Source organism: Eretmochelys imbricata, chromosome 9, assembly GCF_965152235.1.
Source record: "Eretmochelys imbricata isolate rEreImb1 chromosome 9, rEreImb1.hap1, whole genome shotgun sequence".
Taxonomy (NCBI): Eukaryota; Metazoa; Chordata; order Testudines; family Cheloniidae; genus Eretmochelys; species Eretmochelys imbricata.
In genome coordinates, this window is record NC_135580.1 from 34,657,825 (window position 1) to 34,677,024 (window position 19,200).

The following is a 19,200-nucleotide window of genomic DNA, read 5'->3' on the forward strand; positions in this document are numbered from 1 at the left end:
TGGAAATACCATTTGAACACCACTCATAACAAATGTTTTATTTTAAGATACTTTCACCTGACTGGATGGAATAGGAGGTTTTATTTCTGCAGATGTTTGTGACAAATATTTAATGTTTCAAATACTTTATAAAAGGTGTAGATTTTATGTTTCTTTTTCTAGTGCATTTTTAAAAAATAGATTTATAACTGAAGGTTTGCGTTCACTATGGAATGCCATGGGAGCCCTTAAATCATGGACTTAACTCTGCGGTCCACTTAAATCCCAGACCCTTTTTTTCCTCACCCAGAGAAGTTGGTTCAATAAAAGATATTACATCACCCACTTTGCCTCACAGTTCAGAAGATGAAGATCTGTAGTACTGCCATAACAAAAGCCTTCTCCAAAAAAGAGTGCTTTGCAATTTGCTTCGAAAAAAGAAAATCAAAATGCTGCACTATCTCACCATAGGGCTGCATTAGCATTTTAGAGCTCATTGTCCAGAAACAATCTGGCATTAATAAATGCATGTTCTGCAGAGTTAGGCTATTCTTTGCAATAAAAGCAGAGTTTGATGCTCCATCAAAAATTTCTGTCTCTCTTCATGCAGACCTGACAGCGGCTGATGATGTTTTCCAATTCCCCGGCTTTTAAAATCTGTGGTAAAGGCTTCCTAAAAGAAAGAGAACAACACATTTACTTTTCTTTTTAAAATAGGAGTGAGGTGGTGGGAGTTTTCTATATTTGCACTTTTGCCTCTGTCCCCACCACCCCAGCTCTCACATAGCTCTTAGCCAGCCTCACCAGAGCATGTGTCACAAGGGCTCCCAACACTAAGCACTGATTTTGAGCCAGAGTAAGTGGGGTAAAGTACCACAATCCCATCATTGTTATCTACACTGTTAGGGTCTAATCCAAAGACCAAGTCTTTATATTGGGTTTTGGATCAAGGCTTTAGATTCCCCTATTTTTAAAAATCTGTCCTTATCTCCTTAAGCAAGAGGTGAAAGGTGGTGTCAATGTAACCCACACACCTCCTGGGTGCAGTGTTCTGTCCCATCTAGTGGCACCGAGCCCACTTAGAGAGAGAGATAAAATGAGTCTGCTCTACAGACTTAGCGAACAGCCAGTTGGCTTTTAGCTCATGTGGTAGAGACTCATGCACTAAGCTCCAGAAGTCCCAGATTTGATCCCAACTGCTGGCGACCGGGATCTGTTGGCGTTACATCAACATTGCAACTGACAAGACTGGGGTATGACCATTAGTTGCCTTGAAGAATGAAATGTGTGTTAGTGTACAGTGAGCATATGCTGACAGTGCAGCCCTCAAGAGCACAGGGATATGTACAGCAACACACTACGCATGTGCCTAGGGTTGCCCCTGAATGTGTACAAGATGACCACAAAGCATACAGTACACACCAAGAAAAGATGGAGGGATTATAAAGGACACATTCTTGAAACATCAGTGTTGTTTGTGGTTGCAGGAAGAAATATATAAAGCTTTCTAGGATATATAAACTTGGAAAATACTCACTTTTCCCCATATCAAAATTTAGCACGAAGGGGCCAAATTCTGCACTAAGGTACACCTTGGAAATCCCACTGAAATTGCTGGGGTTGTATAGGCTGGAAATCAGTATAGAATCAGGGTTGAAAAGTTCCAGTACGCTTTGGCTTACTTGCTTCTCTCTAGAAAATTCACCATTGACATAAGCAGGGGAAACTGCTGAAAATAATGGAATTGCACCTGCTTATATTAGTGGTGACTATTTCCCTGTGCATTTAAAAGACTTGTTTCAGGAAGGCGGGGATTTAAAGAAATGAAGGCTTTGGTCCTCTTTTAGGCCCCTTTGTGCTGTTCCAACACCGCAAAATGACTCTAAAGTCAACTTAGCCACCCTCGCAAGGATGACTAGCAGGATGTTCAGATAGTGTACAGCCAACTTAATGGCTCCTATGCTACCCCTGGATCTGCAGCAATGGTGGCTGGTGTGGATGAGGGCAAAGGGTCATAGCTGAGTCACTGGGAAAGCAAAGGTTACCTGAACATTCTCCTTGGATCCAGTGAAGCCAGCCAGAAGCTGTAGGAATTTGTGTAGTAGTTGCATGTCCCTCTACCATGACATTCTATGAATGGAATGGCACGGAATTCTTCCAAGCAGGATCCAGGTGATGCCAATGCTTGGCCAGAGGCTTCTGAACCGGCACTTGTATACTGTAACCACAAAACTATCTTTAATGAACATCTGCTGTGAAAGTAGAATGAATTATTTTGAAATTATAATTCATTAAAGAAATGCTACTTGAAGGGTTTGTTGAAATATTGTTGTCAGGAAGAGAAACATTAAGGAGTGTGAGACAATGGGTCCTCAAACTAATTAACTTAGAGCTCCTACTGAGCTAGGAGATTGGTAAACGTTAGTATGCATATAAGATATGTATGTATATTTGTCAGTTTCTGCTTCCTTTTGTCTCTTATGTTAAATTGGCTTTGGCTTAGCTGTATAAATAAGTTATCTTTAGCCTCAGAGAGGGGCTCACATCTGGGTGCTTTGGCAAAGCGCTTTGCTAATAAACAGAGTGGCCTGACAAATTATGTGAGTCCTGAATCTGACTTTGACACTGCTAAACACCTTTTACTGAACAGAATGCAAGAAATATCTTTCTAAAAAACACGTGTGAAGTACCATTCTAGCAAAGTACCATTGTGCAATCGAGCTAAAACAACAATCAGCACCGATTAATTGTATTGAATGATGAATTATTATATTTTGGGCTGGTATTATTTTGACATTAATACAATTTACTACCTTGTAATGAAGTCCAGTACAGAAGCTTTAGGACAATTCAAAGGACTTTGTGGTATTTCTCTAATCCCTGCAAAGGTGTTTTTCTCTGTCGCGGGGAGAGGTCATGATAACCATGCCCAGGACAAAGACAGAAATTCCCTGGAAGAGGTTTGGCACCTCCTTAGTTAAGTATCATAGTAACCTGATTTCAAATGAGCCATTTCTCCAGTTTTAATCACCTGTGCATCGTTTTCCCTTGCACTGATTGCTTCTCTCTTCATAAAAAGCAGAGAAGGAACTTATCTGCAGTGGGAAACGTGCTTGTAGAAATGCCCATAAAATGACCCTTTACAGTAGAACACTTTGGATGGAAACCTCTTGTAGTTGATAAAAATCTGCATGTTTAAAATCAGCACCCAGTAGTAACCACATCCTAGAAACAAGCTATCTTTCTTTCCTTTCTTCGCTAAGCAGCTTTACATTAGGGACAAATCCTGGGAAAACAGCAAACCCCATTCCCCATGTAAAAGGGTGTTGCTCCACATGAAAAGTATTTTTTGTCTATTTTCCCCCTTACCATAACAAAGGAAAAACCCTTCCACAGAGATATCCAGCCTTGAGGACATAAAGGAAGTGCAGTTGTTTGGCTGTGAACTGCTATTACCACTGCTGGTCCTTCACAAACAATACATCTATAATATGAAACATAAGTATTGGGTGAAAAAAATCCAGACGACATTTATAGATCTTACTGATACAATTTCCCATCCCATTACAGGCATTGGTCTGAATTTTGGAATTTGCACTCATAACATTGCCCCCATGGAAACAGGTAAACTGGTAACCAGCTGTCAGGTACCAGACTATCCAAAATACATGACTTCACAATTTCCATCCATATACACTGCAAGGAATTGGTGAGGCAAGGAGATTAGCCCTAGAACACTTTGATCATCCTAATGCTGCCATTATTGAAATGAAAGGTTAAAACTTGCTTGCTTTAGATGCTCACTGCTTAGGGTGTTATATATTTTTATGCTGGAATACTCTGCCATGATTAGAAAAATCTGTTTCATCCACTAATGAAGGAATATAGACCAAATCTTGGGGTCTGACTGAACTGCATGGACTGCATGCAAAGGGGGGTGCGTGTGTGCAAAGCCGATCTAAAGCTTGCTTTTGCACCTTACTGATGCTCTGTGCAGTGCTGCTGATGTTTTAAAGTTGCCTGAGGGCTTCTCAAATGTAGGCTAGGCTGAAAAATGCCACATGGGACCAAAAATGTAGCTGAGGACTGACACAGTACAGGAGCACCACAGCCATGCTCCATTTCTTCCAGCCATATTCTCTTCTATCTGAAACTCTGATGCTCCATTACTCTGACAGAAAGGACAGAGATCTGTCAGCTATACATCTCTTAAGAATCATCTGTGCATGCAATAGTGTGATTCTCCCTGGTCCAGTGAAGATGGCTTTAGGGGCAGATTACATGGGTGGTATGGTGCAAAGTGGCTGTAGTGGACAGGAGAATCTGGCTCTACAGGTGCAGGAGGTCTCCAAACACTATGGTGATAGAGTCTTGAAGATGGGTCTGTAAACAGATAAAGGATGTAAAATGAGACTCTACACTGCATAACTGCCTTGAGACATTATGCACGAGAGTTCTCAGCCTCAAGTCTGTAATTTTCATGCACTGATCACAGAAATGATGGGTTTATTCCAGTATATGTTCATTAAAGTAAATTCAGCTGTAAGAAGACAACACATTCCTAATGTTGAAATGACGTCTGTTTCCTTTTAGCCTGTCCAAATCTAATACGCCTGCACATGGAGCAGCTGATTATTATGTAACTATTGCTTCTTAATATCATCAGGGTCAGTGAGACTTTGGGTTGTCTTTCTTGTGCCAGTTATGCAAATTAAACATACCCTAGATTTAATTAGGATACCAGAATGTTTAAATGAACATTTACAGTGTTGTTGTAGCCATGTTTGTCCCAGGATATTAGAGAGTCAAGTTGGGTGAGGTAATATCTTGTATTGGACCAACTTCTGTTAGTGTAAGAGACAAGCTTTCGAGCTACACAGACAGAGCTCTTCTTCAGGTCAGGGAAGGATACTCAGGGGTGTCACAGCTAAATACAAGATTGTCTACCATAATTAGTTAACTCATATTCTAAGGGACCATTCAAGTTGAAGTGGCCTGTTAACATCTGTCAGGGTTCCTTCACCACTCTGAACTCTAGGGTACAGATGTGGGGATCCGCATGAAAGACCCCCTAAGCTTATCTGTACCATTTTAGGTTAAAAACTTCCCCAAAGTACAAACTTTGCCTTGTCTTTGAACAGTATGCTGCCACCACCAAGTGTTTTAAACAAAGAACAGGGAAAGAGACCACTTGGAGACGTCTTTCCCCAAAATATCCCCCCAAGCCCTACACCCACTTTCCTGGGAAGGCTTGATAATAATCCTCACCAATTTGTACAGGTGAACACAGACCCAAACCCTTGGATCTTAAGAACGAAGAAAAATCAATCAGGTTCTTAAAAGAAGAATTTTAATTAAAGAAAAGGTAAAAGAATCACCTCTGTAAAATCAGGATGGAAAATACTTTACAGGGTATTCAGATTCAAAACACAGAGGATCCGCTTCTGGGCAAAACCTTAAAGTTACAGAAAACAGGAATAAACCTCCCTCTTAACACAGGGAAAATTCACATAAAACAAAAGATAAACTAATCCGCCTTGCCTGGCTTACCTATATCGGTTGCAATATTGGAGACTTGGATTAGGATGGGTTGGAGAAGACGGATTTCTGTCTGGCCTCTCTCAGTCCCAAGAGAGAACAAACACGTAGACAAAGAGCACAAACAAAAGCCTCCCCCGCCCGAAGATTTGAAAGTATCTTGTTCCCTTATTGGTCCTTTGGGTCAGGTGCCAGCCAGGTTAGCTGAGCTTCTTAACCCTTTACAGGTAACAGGATGTTGTCTCTGGCCAGGAGGGATTTTATAGCACTGTATACAGAAAAGTGGTTACCCTTTATATTTATGACAACATCCCTGCAGTCATAGGACAAAAAAGGGGGGTAAGTGAGTTACAGATTGTTGTAATAAGCTAATCTGTTAGAAGCTAAACCATCTGTTTCACCTTGTATTTAGCTGTGACATCCTTTCCTAGACCTGAAGAAGAGTTTTGTGTAGTTCAAAAGCTTGTCTCTCTCACCAACAGCCAGATACCTTACCCATACGCAAAGTACACAGCTGTGTAGGGCACCAGGAAATTTGGGGCACCAAATTTCCTGGTGCCCTGTGCAGCTACGTGCTGCTCCAGCCCCTGCTCCCCCCCCCTTCCCCGCCCCAGCCCTGCCCCCACTTCCCTGAGTTCTGCAGCAGGGTCGGGCCTGCACTCACCGGCGGCGGGAAGTGCAGCGACCTGGCCCCAGCTGTGCCGCTGGTGAGTGCTGGGGGATGGCTCCCCCCTGACCCCCAAGCCAGCCCACCCCGCCCCACCCCCCGTGGAGGCCTGGGGCCAGCTCCTGTCCCTCTCCCGCCCCCCCACAGAGGCCTGGGGCTGCATGGGGCCCCAGAATAGGTAGGGACAGCCCTGCCAATAGCAATTGGTCCAATAAAAGATATTACCCCACCCATCTTATCTCTTTAAATGAACATCTCAGTTTTGGTTTCAGGGTCTTCTTGATATTTGCTCATTTAGGTTAGATTTAAATTATTCACCATTTGGGACTTTGGTACCACATATCAAACACATATTCAAATGTGATCAAATATCCAGGTGGTCAAATTCAGAGCTTGTATTGGCTAAGACAGGCAGGCTGACTGAAAAAAACAAGATCATATTATAGAACTGTGACTGGAGGTTGGATTTCAGTAAGATCAGTTTGAAATATTTCTACTAGAGCCTCACAAATTCTTCTGTTCACAGAGAGATATTGTTATTGCAAGTCTGGTTAATTTGTTAGCTATTGGCATAGTACTTTTTAATACTTTTGCATTTTGAAAGCTTAACTCATCTGTATTTCACATTTTGCTGTTCAAAATAAATGTTATCTGTGTAGGTCGGAAGAGGGCTGAAGTTATTAAACTCATACCTGCTAATATAGGGCTGTAAGGCGCTGCCAGAGATTGGTTCCATGTCTTCTGGCATTGGTGCTGTAGTTGACAGCCAGTATGAATAGTCATTGCGAGAAGCAAAATTGCAAACATCATTGGTGTTACAGAATAAAAATGGCATGGTGGTAAATCGCTGCAGGCAGCTACCAACTGTCCCTGAAAGACATAGGATGGCAGTTTTGTGAAAGCCATGAGAGATATTTAGCATAACAAATGGAACAGCCATGTGATGAGATCCAAACTACACACTAAGAATAAATACAGATAGAGGATGTAAAGAAAAGCCACCTTTCTGTACAGTTGTACCATAAGTAAGGTAATCTGATGATTAAATTAAATACAAAGAGGCTACATTAAAATAGCATGGGGGCTAAGAACAAAGTCTGTTGAAAGCAAGGAATTATTTCTTTTGATTAATTGTGCAATAATATCTTTCACCTCGTCCCTGATACTGAATGGCCAAGGGGGGCAAAGGAGATGCGGATGCTGGGAAGGAACTGCCTCTCTAAGCCAGGATTCCTTCCCTGGGTCTCTCTTGATATGGGAGAGCTACTTGCTTCCCCTTTTATGGGACTGGTTGCATGAGCACTATTTAGTCCTTAGTGTACAGTGGAGATTAGTATCTCTGACCAATATTTTCATTTCAGGTAAATTATGAGATATTTACTGCACATTTGCCTTTCCCATCAGTAGTTTAGGCTTATTCCCCTATTCAGTAAGGTGGTCATGGGTTTTACAGTAAATGGTTTTAAAATTCTTTCTAAGATGGTACCAAGGTCTTGGCCATGTGCTTGCCCATTTCCTTGTACAAAGAGAAGAGAATAACCGCTGTAGATCTGAGCTGTCCCAGATGGGCATGACGGAATCTTTGTTGACTGGCTGTGCCGGGTAAAGATGAAGCCTCTTCTTGTTGGACCAGCTATGGAAATACCAGGGGAACCAGGTAGGCCCCGTATTCCTGGAAAGCCAATAAGCCCAGGACATCCTGTAAAAAAAAAACCCCAAAACATACATATTTTTATCCTATTACTCTTTAAACAGTATGTCTCTGATTGCTTTCTGAAGTGACTGAACCCATCCGAAAACAAAATTTTAAATAGTTCAACTTAAATATTATTATCTGCCTTCCAGTAGTGTCTAGAATCCCCAACAGACAAACAACCCCTGTCCCACAGAGCTTACGCTCTAAAGAGACAAGACAGACAAAAGCTGGGAAGGCAAACAGACGTGAAATGACCTGTGGAAGGTAACACAGCAGGACAGTGGGAGAGTCAGGAATAGAATCTGGAACTCCTCACTCCCACGTGAGTGTCTGATCCACTGAAATATACTGTCTCTCCTATGTCAAGCTATTGTCCTACATATATCTACATGTATCTTTCTACAAAAACTACATTTTTAAATTCTGACCTAGCTTGAGAAATTTGATAATTTCACATACATTATACAAATAGATATTGTAAAAAACAGATACACGTTTTAAATCCTGTTAAATGTAAAAGGTACATAAATAGCTTTTGTGTGGAACAAATAAAACAATATCAGTTATAAAATACAATGCAATTTGATTCTATACAGCATTCTTCCTTCAACCTATATCCCCAAATGCACAATGCTAAGAAACATGGTTTACTCTGCAGGAGAGTGGTAAATGTAAAAACATTTTATGGTGAAGGACTTAAAACAAGCAGTTCCAATTTGTTGTTCTATAATTGACTGTTTATATAAAAAGTAAGGCACCTTGGTGGTGGACATGGATTTCTAAATAAACAAACATGGTCAATCACAGAGGGAGAGAGAAGTTAAGCAGCATTATCAAGGGAGGAAAGGTATGTTTTCAAATGAGATCTGAAAAGAGATGATTTTAGTGGGACTAGTCATGTGTTTAAAGTTAAGCATGTGCGTAAGTGCTTTGCTGAATCTGGTCCTGATTGAGGGTGTCATAATGTAATTTGTATCAGAATGGAAGGATCCCCAGAAATTGGAGTCCAACTTATCTGCAGCTTCAGTATGATGGTACACAAATAGCTACGTCACCTTCACTGTACCTCTTTGACCTTGAAATCCTCTGTCTCCTTTTGGACCAACTGGTCCAAGTATGCCTGGATTTCCAGAATGGCCTGGTAGACCTTTTACACCTTGAGGTCCTGTGTTGTATATGCAAGAATGTGTGTTAATATAACAGGAATTATTCTCCATACACACAATTACCAATTACAAAAAAAACAAACAAACAAAACCAAAAACAATCAGCCAGACAAACAACACCGGAATGCAGCTTCAAAATAGCAGATACTGTGGCATAATTTTCTGTAGAATCAAATGCTTTAAAGTCAGAATTCTATCATATTACTGTCACCAGATTTCGCATCAAATAAATTAGGAAGATGATATAAAAAGAGTGGTTATACTGTAGAAAGTTTTAATTTTCACAATGGATTGTTACAAAACTAAAGCTAATATTAATACTGTCAGGCCTTGATTTACATGCTTTTTTTGCACGGTTTCAGTTATGCACGGTCCATTAATTGTGACCCTTTATTTTTGTACACAGTATGGATTCACTTTTACATGGTGTGGCGCGGTCACCAATTTGTGCAGATCAGTGGTGTAACCAGGATGGGACACTTGAGTGGGCGGGCAATGATGGGGGTGGGAGAGGGGAGGCAGGAGGGATCAGGGTTGCCTCCCCATACCCCTCCAGCCAGCCTTGCGGGGGGCAATGGACACTCTGGCTGGGGCCCCCCTGCCCTCGGCGCACACCTGGGGGGGGACCCTGGTGCCCCACTTCACACACCTGGCACTCCAGCTGGGGAGTGGGCAAGCCCCTGCGCCCCGACCCCGCTCCCTGGCTGGAGTGCTGGGTGGAGTGGAGTAAGCTGCCTTACCTTGACCCTACTCCCCGGCTGGAGTGCTGGGCAAGAGGAACGGGGAAAGCCCCTGTGCCCCAATCCTCGGCAGGAGCACCAGGCTGGCAGAGTAGGGCAAGCCCCCATGCCCTGACCCCACTCCCCGAGTGCGCGACTGGGGTGTGGGGACCCGGGCCAGAGTGTCCACTGACCCCCGAAAGGCCGGCTGGAGGGGGTATGGGGAGGTGACCCCGATCCTTCCTGCCTTCCCTCCCCGCCCCCATCAATGCCTACCTACCCGAAGTCAGGACCTACCCAAGTGTCCTGTCCTGGCTACGCCACTGCTCCACACTCCCTGGCCTCCCAAGACACCCCAGATGAACCATCAGCGTTCTGACTTAAACGGCATCAGCATCATCATCATATCAAGTTCATCCTCAACATCAGTAAAGGTTAGTAGCAAGTTGAAATTTCATTAAAAATTTTTAATAAAACCTGTATTGGATAAATTAGGTAGGTCATCTTGTGATCCTGTAACCTAAACCTTTATTTCCCATAGACCCTTGGTATCTTTTTAAGCTATTTCTATTTGCACAGTGTTTTTTCAAGAACGCAACGATAGCGTAAATCGAGGCCTGACTATATACCTTTTTCAGCATTTGCTGTTTTATTGAAATTTTCCAAAAGTACAGTAACAATCCAAAACAGTATGAGTTGCTGCTCTTAGATCCATAAATAATTTAGATTCCAATATAAGATAAATTTTCTTGTAAGAGACAAAAAATGTTCCTTTATTCTATGCCTTTTGTTAACCCTTAGGGAACCAGCTAAGTCTTGGGAAGCTTACACCTTAAGGATTGGCCAGATTTCAGAGGAGCACCATAGCATAAAACAGAAATTGATTTTGGTTGCTAAGAGGTGCTGGTTCAGGATTCTCAGTAGTTCTAACTGGCCTTATGTGCTTCTGCTAGGAACATCCACTTCTCTGGCATGCCTGATCTGCTCCACTTCCCTGCTGGTTTGTCTCACCCCCTCCTTTAGTCTGAAAGCAGTTGGGAAATGGTGTTCAGTATCAGCTGAGGACACTGCCATGGAGGAATCAGCATGATGCTGGCACGGTGTCTCAGTGGCAAGATCAGCTAAGCTAAAATGGGAAGAAAGCATAAGGCTCTCCACTCAGTGGGAGGAAGGTCTCCTCTGGAAGTTCCTGGCTGAGATGGTAAGAATCAGAGGTGGGACATGAGGAGAGAGATAACAAAAAAGGGAACAGGAGTCAAGAGGAAGTGGGATGGTGGCTGAGTTTACCTGGCTCCTGTCTTTCATCTAAGAACCTTTGGGATGAATGTACTCATCCTGATGGGGGCCAGGATTCTTCAAAAAGCAATTTTTGAGCTGACATGAAGCAGACAAAAAAACAAAACAAATGCCCACACATGACAATCATAGACAAAAGTGCCATGAGGTCAACCCCTGAAAGAGATACACATTTTGTTATGTATTCTAACGGGTATTTTTTGTCAAGATTAATCACCTTTCCCAAATATCATCTTCATGAATCTCCTCAAAAGGAAATTGTGAGCAGCATGACAAAAATGTTCATGAATTCTTTTTTGCACAGGTCTATGTTAAGGGAACTGCTCACCCATCCAGTGAACTAGGGGCAAAGTTATGAATAGGAGGTTGTCAATATGACACTAAAATACAATAGAAAAGGAAAGTGATATTAAGAGAGATAAAAGTGTCTATGCAGAAATTCAGGGTGCCAGCCAACCATGAACAGGTCTTATCAAGTAGTCTAGGCAAATGGTAAAACATATACCATGTAATCCTGGTGGCCCTTGAGGTCCTGGATCTCCTGGTAGTCCTGGGCTTCCAGGTGATCCAGCAGGTCCTTGATTTCCTGGGATATATGTTGCTTTCCTAAGTGCTCCAGGCTGACCTAACAGTGGAAATACAACAAAGAGCTGGATGCTTTATATTAACACCCTGCCCCCCAAAACAAAGTTTCGGGTCACTAGAATGAGAAGGACTAGAATAATGGTTACCAGGGTGGCCCTTTGGTCCGATAGGTCCTGCTGCACCCATTAGTCCAGGGGGTCCTCGATTACCCTTTTCTCCTAAAAAGGAAGAATAGACACATGCATGATGGTAGAAGCCAAAAACTGTCGGTGGTTTCAGAGATTCGTTTAAGAATCCTCCGGGTACATGATCTCACAGAGTTAACAAAAAGCTACAGTGACTGTTTACTTGGTAAAAATGGCACTGTAGGGTTCCATGACTACTGATGCTCAATTATTTACATGTAAAATATAGTCAATTTACAATAATACAGATTTTTATTTTTAACAGCTGTGAAATATGGGATGGAATCCTAGTCATTCACCCAGGGCTGTTTTGGCAATAAAATGTGTAATCCTGTATTAAAATAGCATCCAGAACGCCCAATCAGGAACGGGGTCCCATTGTGCTAGGTGCTATGCAAACATAAAAGACAGTCCCTGTCTCAAAGAACTTGGGTTGTGGCCAACTAAAAACATATCCTCATCCCAACCCCCATAACATTTTTATGTAAAATCAGTCAGCTATGGGTTGAATTTATCCCAAAGAATCATTTGGTAAACCTTCTCCCAAATCCGTACGCTGGCCTTGTGCATAGTGATGGATCATGGTGGATAGGAATAGGGTACAACTGACTGTGCTGACTAGAAGCCATGGCTGAAAGGTCTCGTAAACCATAGGAGCCACCCTGTTTTGTATTGTGAGTTTATTGATTAAAAAGTTGCATGAAGGGAAGGCAGATGCTTTTTATTGAGTTGGTGTCAGGTTGGTCTAAACCAGAATCTTTGCAATAAAACACAACCCAGAGAGGATGAGTTGTGAGCAAACTGATCTTCTGGTGAATTTTCCATCCCTGACCCTTCTACAGCCACGTTTTACTAAGAAGGTTCCATGTCTCCAGTTATACAACTGGTACTGTGCTGTCCACAAAAAGTATGTTTAATAAATAGGTGAATACCTGTTACACCTGGAAGTCCTGTAAAGCCAGGTTCACCTCTAGGGCCTGTATTGCCTGGGGTGCCTTCAACTCCCTGCAAGTCAGACAACAAGAATGAAGAAAAATCATAGCAGTATTCAGACACTGCAAGACAGGCTGTCTGGGTTTTTACTTAGAATTCAATAGGTTACTGACTATGCTATTTTTCAGACAAACAGAATGACACAAAACATGTCCATTAATTTCTGCAGCTCAACCAAAAATTGAGACAGAATGTCCAAATGGGAAATATCTGAGCTACTGCAAAATGTGCCTACAGACATACTGTAATCCGATGACGACATCTGACCCTACGTGTTTGCAAGCACGCTAGAAATATTCTGCCCACTCTTAAGAAAACAAGTAAATAGAAATTCATCCACCAGGAGCTACACTCAGGAATGATAAAACAGCAAAAGCAAGGAAACTACTAAAAATTCATGGTGATGTGTTCGATGCTGTCTAGGCTTATTCCCCACTCTGGCACTTTGAGTGCAGAAGGTGGGGGCCCACAAGGATTCTAACAATTAATACTGGCCACTCCAGGCTTGTATTAAACTCTCAAGGTTACAGCTTCTCTCTGACTTTGGATGGGTAGATGCTGCCACCACCCAAATGCAAAAAAAACCCCTTTGAACCCAGGAAGGTGCACTTGGGAATTCCTCCCTGTGGGGTACCCTCAAGCCCTTTCACCCACCCTCCAGGGAAGAACTGAGAAAGAAAACAAAGGAAATTAGCTGTTGCTGACAGCTAATTAAACAACATATGCACAAACCTCTTAGGACATAAAAAACCCAATCCTGTTCTTAAAAAAGGTAACTTTTATTAAAAACAAAAAGAAAGAAAATACATCTGGAACTTAGGCTATTGCTAGATTTAAAAAGAGTAAATATAATAATTAAGCATCAAGAATGGTTTTCTTGAGGTCCAGCTTAAAGGTTACAAACAAAACAAAAGCATTTGAGTCTTAGCAAGAGGAGTCCACAAGCCTTACAGAAATAAAAGAGATAAACCTAATTGTGTCTTCCTTGACATTTCCTGGTCTATTTACATATCTGGGGTTTCAAAAGAGTAGTTTCTAGGTATGATTTAATGATTTTTCATACCTGCCGCAAGCTTCTTACAGCATTGCTGCTCTGTGTCTCCTCTCCAGGAGGACAACAACAGATAGACAAAGGGAAAGTTTTTTCCCCAATTTTAAGAAGTTCTAGCCCCCCCATTGGCTCTTTTGGTCAGGTGCCCACTCCCTTCCTTTTACCTATGGGCTTGTTTAACCCTTTACAAGTAAAGCAAGTAGAGAATAGCTACTAACAGGGATTTCATCGCTAACTGGCTGGCTGGGTGTCCATAAAAGGGAGCTACCTTCCCCCCCCCTTCATTTATCACAGATGCCCTCTGAAGCTTATGCACAACAAGTACTCATCTTAATTTCTTTCTTACATCACAACTTTTTTTGCCTGGGTGTAATTTTCACCAAAACTGTGAAATTAAAAAGCGAGTAAGAAAGAAGGAGTATTCATTTCACTTACTGTTGAACCTTGAGGACCAATACGGCCTACCAGTCCTGGTGGTCCTGGTATGACATCTATACCTCTAACACCTTTGTTTCCTTTTATGCTGTACACAGGGGTTCCAGAAGATCCTGGACTACCAGGAATACCTACATTTTAAAAAAAAGCTGAATCAGTAAAGGCAATCAGTAGGCATATTTCATGGCAGCATTATTTACAGCACAGCTCTGCCATGAAAAATGACTCTGCAGAAGTGGCATCATGGGGCTCCATGTTCATTGTCCCTCAATGATTCCAGAGCAAGAAGCATAAACGTGTATCTTTTCCAACTGCGAGCCCTGCACACACAACCTGAAATCTGGGTTGAGAGCTGGGTTATTTCCATCCTACACCCAGCACCAGTTACCAAGGCTGTTCAGACCAAATTAGACTTTACGTGACACCAGTGCTACCTCATTGCCCTTAAGTAGGCTCTTGGTAATACCTATGCAAAACCACTGGCCCAGGCCTGGCATGGAATCCAAGTGGTTTATGTAGGGGTAGGGGGAAGGATTGGGATTTTAGCAGAAGATGTGGTTCATGGATTGAGATCCATTATGTTATTTTAGTTTTATGTTTCACTGTGTAGACATACGTTGTTTTTTGCAATGGTAAAGATACACCAACTGATAAAGCAACTGTCTGCTTAATCATAAAGTGCATAAGCCCCTGTCATCTGTGATTCTAGATTTGCCAAACCATCTCCACTAGATACTAAAACTTCTTTTCCCATCAATAGGAAATAAGAGCAACACACCCAGTCTTCCATTCACTCCGGCAAGACCTTTATTTCCTTTCTGGCCGGGAATTGTTATGCCTGGTGCACCTGGGAATCCTGGCTTTCCATTCAATCCAGGAGGTCCCATTGGTCCTGGATCCCCCATTAGACCTTTAATACCTTCTGGTCCTGGACAACCAGGAATCCCCTTGTCACCTTTGATTCCTGTGAAACATAAAAAGTTGCTTAATAAGTTCTGAGATAATTTTCAATGGGGCAGCCATTACTTTCAGAATCCCGGCAACCAAGAATGCACACATTTATTATACATTGAAAATGGGACTGTTGTCAGAGTAGGTGCCAAGTGCCTGTTTGCCTTACACCAACAAGTTGTCTCCTGTAACAATGTAGCTCAGGGCAGGCAGCACTCACTGTGGGACGGGTAACATGCTGCTGTTCTTCTGAGACTGCACTGGAGAGCTTGGCTGTGCGAAGGAGTTATTTTGACAAAGGACTGGAAAGATTTGAGGAAGAAAGAACAACATAGGATTGTTGGTTGCCATGATAAAAAATGCTATAGTTTTTCAGGTGGAACTGGTAAATCCTTTTAAACCAAGCCACAGCTAAAAATATCAGGATCCAGAACTGACTTATTTTGTTCATAGTGCTGTTCTTGAACTCCTTGCTTTACACGTGAAGGGAAATCTTTTCATTACTGAGATTGGGAACTGCTCTTGTCCGTCTCAGGAAATCATTTCCCCCTCTTGCAACTCCAAGCATGGAGGTACAAGAAGAGAGAGCTGAATAAAAGTGAAAGGGAATTTACATGAAAAGAAATGGATGTGGCTTTCTTTTATCCTGGCAGACAATGGCTAGTGCACAGTAGCAACAGCTTCCTGTATTAGAACATATCCTGATAATCAAATTGCTGTAGAAAACAAACTAGAGAATCTTGTGCTTGACTACACCTTTATAAAAGCAGGAAATATGTCCTTGATTTCTCTGTATCATATAGACTTAACTGTACAAGTAAGACATCTTGAAACCTAACAAATAGGGCCGGATCACTGGTTTTAACTACAGAATCACTCTCCCTCTTTTTTAAGAGCCTAAGTGACAATTTAAGCATCCAAGTGCAGAATTTGGCTTAAGGCAAAAAAATCCCCAAACCTGTTTAAAAAACAAATTCATGGTAGATGAAAATAATACTCACCTTTAGGACCAGAAATACCTTGTGGACCTGGAATCTGCCACCCGGGTTCACCTGCAAAATAATATTTCATGTGCGACTTAACAGCCCTTAAGCACTGGTGGAAGATACATGTTATATTTGTCTAACATTCCATATATTTGTTCAACATATACTGGATCAAACATCACATTTTAATTATCTGAAAAATCTTTATTAGTTTGGATTTGTGCTATGCTGCTTCTCGGAAATATGAATGAGGTACCATCCTTTTTAATCTGGGAGGCACATTTTACAGTCATATTTGAGGTGTATCTTACCAATGCTAAAGCCTATTTTCACACACACATACACACAACCAAATTGAAGAAAAAACCAGGAAAAACACTGCATTTGTTTTAAATCAGCAACTAAGAAAAATGCAAAAAGAAACTTAAGTATGTGAAAAGTGAAAATAATATGACAGTCGTTATTAAGAACTTGATATGAAGAAAAAATACTGAATATCTGTTTTTATACTAACACAAAAAAGCAGCTTGAGGCTAAAAATGTGAAAAGACTTTTCTTCTGTAAATGAGGAAGAACTGTAACTTTCTGTGGCTGCTGGGCGAAAAGAGGAAGAGCATCTAACTGAAGGATTTGAGAGTTAAAGGGCTGGATCCTGCAAAGATGTAAGCAGGTGAGTAACTTTATTCATATGAGTAAACCCAAGGCTGGCTTCTAAGTTCTTATTCCATCTAGCAGTTGAGGCTGTTGCTTCACCATAAAGGGGTAATATCTCTAACTCTTAGAGCATTTTTGAGGCCACCTCAGATATTATCAGCAATACCCTTACCTTTGTAGACGTGGACATTAAAATGGACTATATAATGATCATTATAAACCAGAAATGTCATGCAGGAGCCATGTGTATATACTGTATTTTGATGTCCTATGCAAAATTCATACAGAAAGTTTGTGAAGTGTGAAAGAAACCTTTTAGTTACCAACATAATTTTTGTACTTCAGGGGATTCCTCTTTTAGCCCACAGGATTGACAAGAATTGTGAACAGGAAAGGAAATGAGTTTAAAATAACATGAAAATATTATACTGCAGTACCTCGTTCTCCCTTTTCCCCTGGGGAGCCAGGAAGACCATCCTGTCCTTGATTCCCCCTTTCTCCAACAGCTCCGTTGGCTCCAGGGGCTCCTATTGCACCTGAGAATTATAAACTGTCATTTTCATTTTTACTTATCTGTTTGAAATGCAAAATGACAAGGAAATGATGCTCATTTACTAGAGTGTTATTAACAGTGGTGCTTTAAAAACCCCCACAACTGTACTAGTGTATAAATGGTGGTAAAGTGCAGTATCCTGCTCCCACAGAACTCACTGGCAAAACTCCCGTGGATTTCAATGGATTCAGAATTAGACCCACATTATGCTTACAGGCTACTTTCTTGTGTCTTTCAGGGAAATTGTAAGGCCCAGTCTGTCAATGGGATCACAATAACGGACCCCATCTGGGCCTCAGGGTCTCAATGCCTAGATCCTCTGGCAGGTTTGAGACTTACTGAGTGAGAATGAGAGTCTGACCTCTCTTATACTAGTATAAATCTAAAGTAATTTCATGGAAGTCAACAGCACTACTCCCGATTTACCTTGGAGTAAATGAGACAGGAATCTGGACATGACAATACTCAATACTAATTTTGTTGATAATGGCTATTTCCCCCATTGTTTTCATTTCAATAAAATGTATAGTAGATACGTATACATCTCCCTATATGTATATTTTAAAGTGTTCTGATCTTTGTTACTCTAGCAATGGACTGTCACCCTCTGTCTTTTTCACTTTCTTCTCTGACTGCTTTTTTTCTACTTCTGGCTAGGTCTTTGTTTTTTCATCCACTGTGGATATCTCAATGATCTTTCAGGAGGCAGAGCAGGCCTTTCTCACCACTTGTGAGGCTATTACATCTCCCTGCAATCTTTAGTGTCCCGATTTTTAAAAACCCCCTTCTCTGGGTTTAAAATCGTACTAAAACTTTATAACTGTACCTATAGCTTTATGATGGAAATGTTAAAGAACTTCAGAACCCAATTTCAAAAATATATAAAGTAATTTGCAAAAAACTCAGAAGAAACTGACAAAAACAACAAGGAGTCCGGTGGAAGCTTAAAGACTAACAGATTTATTTGGGCATAAGTTTTCGTGGGTAAAAACCCACTTCTTCGGATACATGGAGTGAAAATTACAGATACAGGCATAAATATATGTTGGCACGTGAAGAGAAGGGAGTTACCTTACAAGTGGAGGACCAATGCTGAAGACCAATTCAGTCAGGGTGGATGTGGTCCACTCCCAATAATGGATGAGGAGGTGTCAATACTACCTCCTCATCCATTATTGGGAGTGGACCACATCCACCCTGACTGAATTGGCCTTCAGCATTGGTCCTCCACTTGTAAGGTAACTCCCTTCTCTTCACGTGCCAACATATATTTATGCCTGTATCTGTAATTTTCACTCCATGTATCCGAAGAAGTGGGTTTTTTACCCACGATAGCTTATGCCCAAATAAATCTGTTAGTCTTTAAGGTGCCACTGGACTCCTCATTGTTTTTGTGGATACAGACTAACATGGCTACCCCTCTGATAGAAGAAATTGAAAATCTCAGCTATCTCATGTCAACAGAGGAAACAACCAAGAATGCAGAGAGCTGGGAAAGAAATGAGAGAGAGGATAAAAATCCAACCTGGAGGGCCTTCAGTGCCTCTTGGTCCTGCCACCCCCTTGCACCCTTTAGTGCCAGTATCTCCAGCACATTCAGATGGCCCTGTAAATGGGGGGGAGAGTTTGGAAGAAAAAGAAGAAAAAGCTGCATCACCCTGAATTCAGATCTATACTGGATCCAGAGTTAATGGCTTGCTAGATCTACTATGATTTTACTTTGACCAGATTCTCAGCTGATGTAAA

At 41.6% G+C, this 19,200-nt stretch overlaps 1 protein-coding gene across 1 annotated transcript in view; it reads right to left on the minus strand.

The window, feature by feature from the left end:
- Positions 1 to 552: 552 nt before the first annotated feature.
- Positions 553 to 19,200, minus strand: part of COL4A3 (collagen type IV alpha 3 chain) — a 110,744-nt gene continuing 92,096 nt past the window's right edge. The window contains exons 29-41 of the mRNA XM_077826911.1: positions 17,339 to 17,437; positions 16,263 to 16,313; positions 15,089 to 15,274; positions 14,311 to 14,441; positions 12,764 to 12,836; positions 11,793 to 11,864; positions 11,567 to 11,686; positions 8,947 to 9,045; positions 7,671 to 7,883; positions 6,877 to 7,054; positions 3,349 to 3,463; positions 2,025 to 2,197; positions 553 to 652 (exon numbers count right to left, since the gene is read on the minus strand). Of these exons, the coding sequence (XP_077683037.1) occupies positions 562 to 652; positions 2,025 to 2,197; positions 3,349 to 3,463; positions 6,877 to 7,054; positions 7,671 to 7,883; positions 8,947 to 9,045; positions 11,567 to 11,686; positions 11,793 to 11,864; positions 12,764 to 12,836; positions 14,311 to 14,441; positions 15,089 to 15,274; positions 16,263 to 16,313; positions 17,339 to 17,437 (1,601 nt within the window). The 3' untranslated portion in view covers positions 553 to 561. The remainder of the gene's footprint in view (positions 653 to 2,024; positions 2,198 to 3,348; positions 3,464 to 6,876; positions 7,055 to 7,670; positions 7,884 to 8,946; positions 9,046 to 11,566; positions 11,687 to 11,792; positions 11,865 to 12,763; positions 12,837 to 14,310; positions 14,442 to 15,088; positions 15,275 to 16,262; positions 16,314 to 17,338; positions 17,438 to 19,200) is intronic.